The sequence below is a fragment of the Papilio xuthus genome, unplaced genomic scaffold, assembly GCF_000836235.2.
Source record: "Papilio xuthus unplaced genomic scaffold, Pxut_1.1 DF827680.1, whole genome shotgun sequence".
In the NCBI taxonomy this organism is placed as follows: domain Eukaryota; kingdom Metazoa; phylum Arthropoda; class Insecta; order Lepidoptera; family Papilionidae; genus Papilio; species Papilio xuthus.
The window spans coordinates 7,408,782-7,409,826 of record NW_013530969.1 but is presented as its reverse complement, the minus strand read 5'-3'; the positions used below and the strand labels follow the sequence as shown (position 1 = coordinate 7,409,826).

Below are 1,045 nucleotides of genomic sequence, written 5' to 3'. Positions count from 1 at the left end.
TGCACCCCGAGCGTTCGTAGTTGTTTCTCCCCACGCAGAGTTTTTGGCGTTAAAATCCCCCATTACCAGCACAGGATGGGGGTAGTTTCTGCCAACGAGGATTCCGACTCGGTCGAGAAGACCCTCGAACTCTGCGAGGGTCTTGCTGGGGGCGCAGTACACTCCGATAACCATGGTTCCTCCTACAGTGGCTCCAACGTACCAGCGGCCCTTTTGGACCCCTTCGATGGATGGAGATCCCGTGGACCGGGGCACGATGAGCGCTACAAGATTTTCCTCATCCCCCACCCAATCGTCCCTGTTGGGGACGAAGTAGGGTTCGGACACCACAGCTACCTGCGTCGACCACTCAGCCATGCTCTGAAGGAGCAGGTCTTGAGCCCGAGCGCAGTGATTAACATTGGCTTGAAGTAGACGTAGAGCCATTTCTGATGTTATTGATGTTAACCTCATCCGTCTCCATTGAAACTTCTGCTGGCGCCTGTTGTGCTGGTTGTGGCGCAGCTGTTCTCTTCCCTCTGGCGATCTTGGGGGCTGGAGCTAAACATCCTCTACCACCCAGCTTGTGATCCGCCGGTTTTTGGGCCGCCGCGCAGATGGTGCAATGCGGTTTGGCCGAGCAGCCTTTGAACTTGTGGCCCTCTACCCCACAGCGGAAGCACAATTTGCTCCTGTCCACCTCAGCGTTGCATTGCGCTCTAACGTGCCCCTTTTGGAGGCATCGATAGCAGCGCAATGGTCGGGGCTCCATCAGCATGACGCTGGTCGACACCCACGATATTGTCAGCCGTTGCGCTGCAGCCACTCGTCTTGCAACTGGTACTGTGCATTCTACCCATGCATGTCCAACACCAAATCTGTCCCTAACAACACCACTGCTCTTGAGGCTGTCTTTTGAGCAGCCTCCTGCTTCAGCGACCGCAGCCAGTACTTCATCGATGGTTGATGAGTCGTCCAATCCAGAAATTTTAATCTCCGTCGTTTTCGTCGGCCTGGAGATGCGGACCAAGTCTCCGCTGAAAACTTGCATCAGCCTCTCTGCTAA

At 55.4% G+C, this 1,045-nt stretch overlaps 1 protein-coding gene across 1 annotated transcript in view; it reads right to left on the bottom strand.

The window, feature by feature from the left end:
- Positions 1 to 394: 394 nt before the first annotated feature.
- Positions 395 to 1,045, bottom strand: part of LOC106116944 (uncharacterized) — a 7,904-nt gene continuing 7,253 nt past the window's right edge. Inside the window, exon 4 of the mRNA XM_013311002.1 lies at positions 395 to 1,041. Coding sequence (XP_013166456.1) covers positions 395 to 1,041 — 647 coding nt within the window. The remainder of the gene's footprint in view (positions 1,042 to 1,045) is intronic.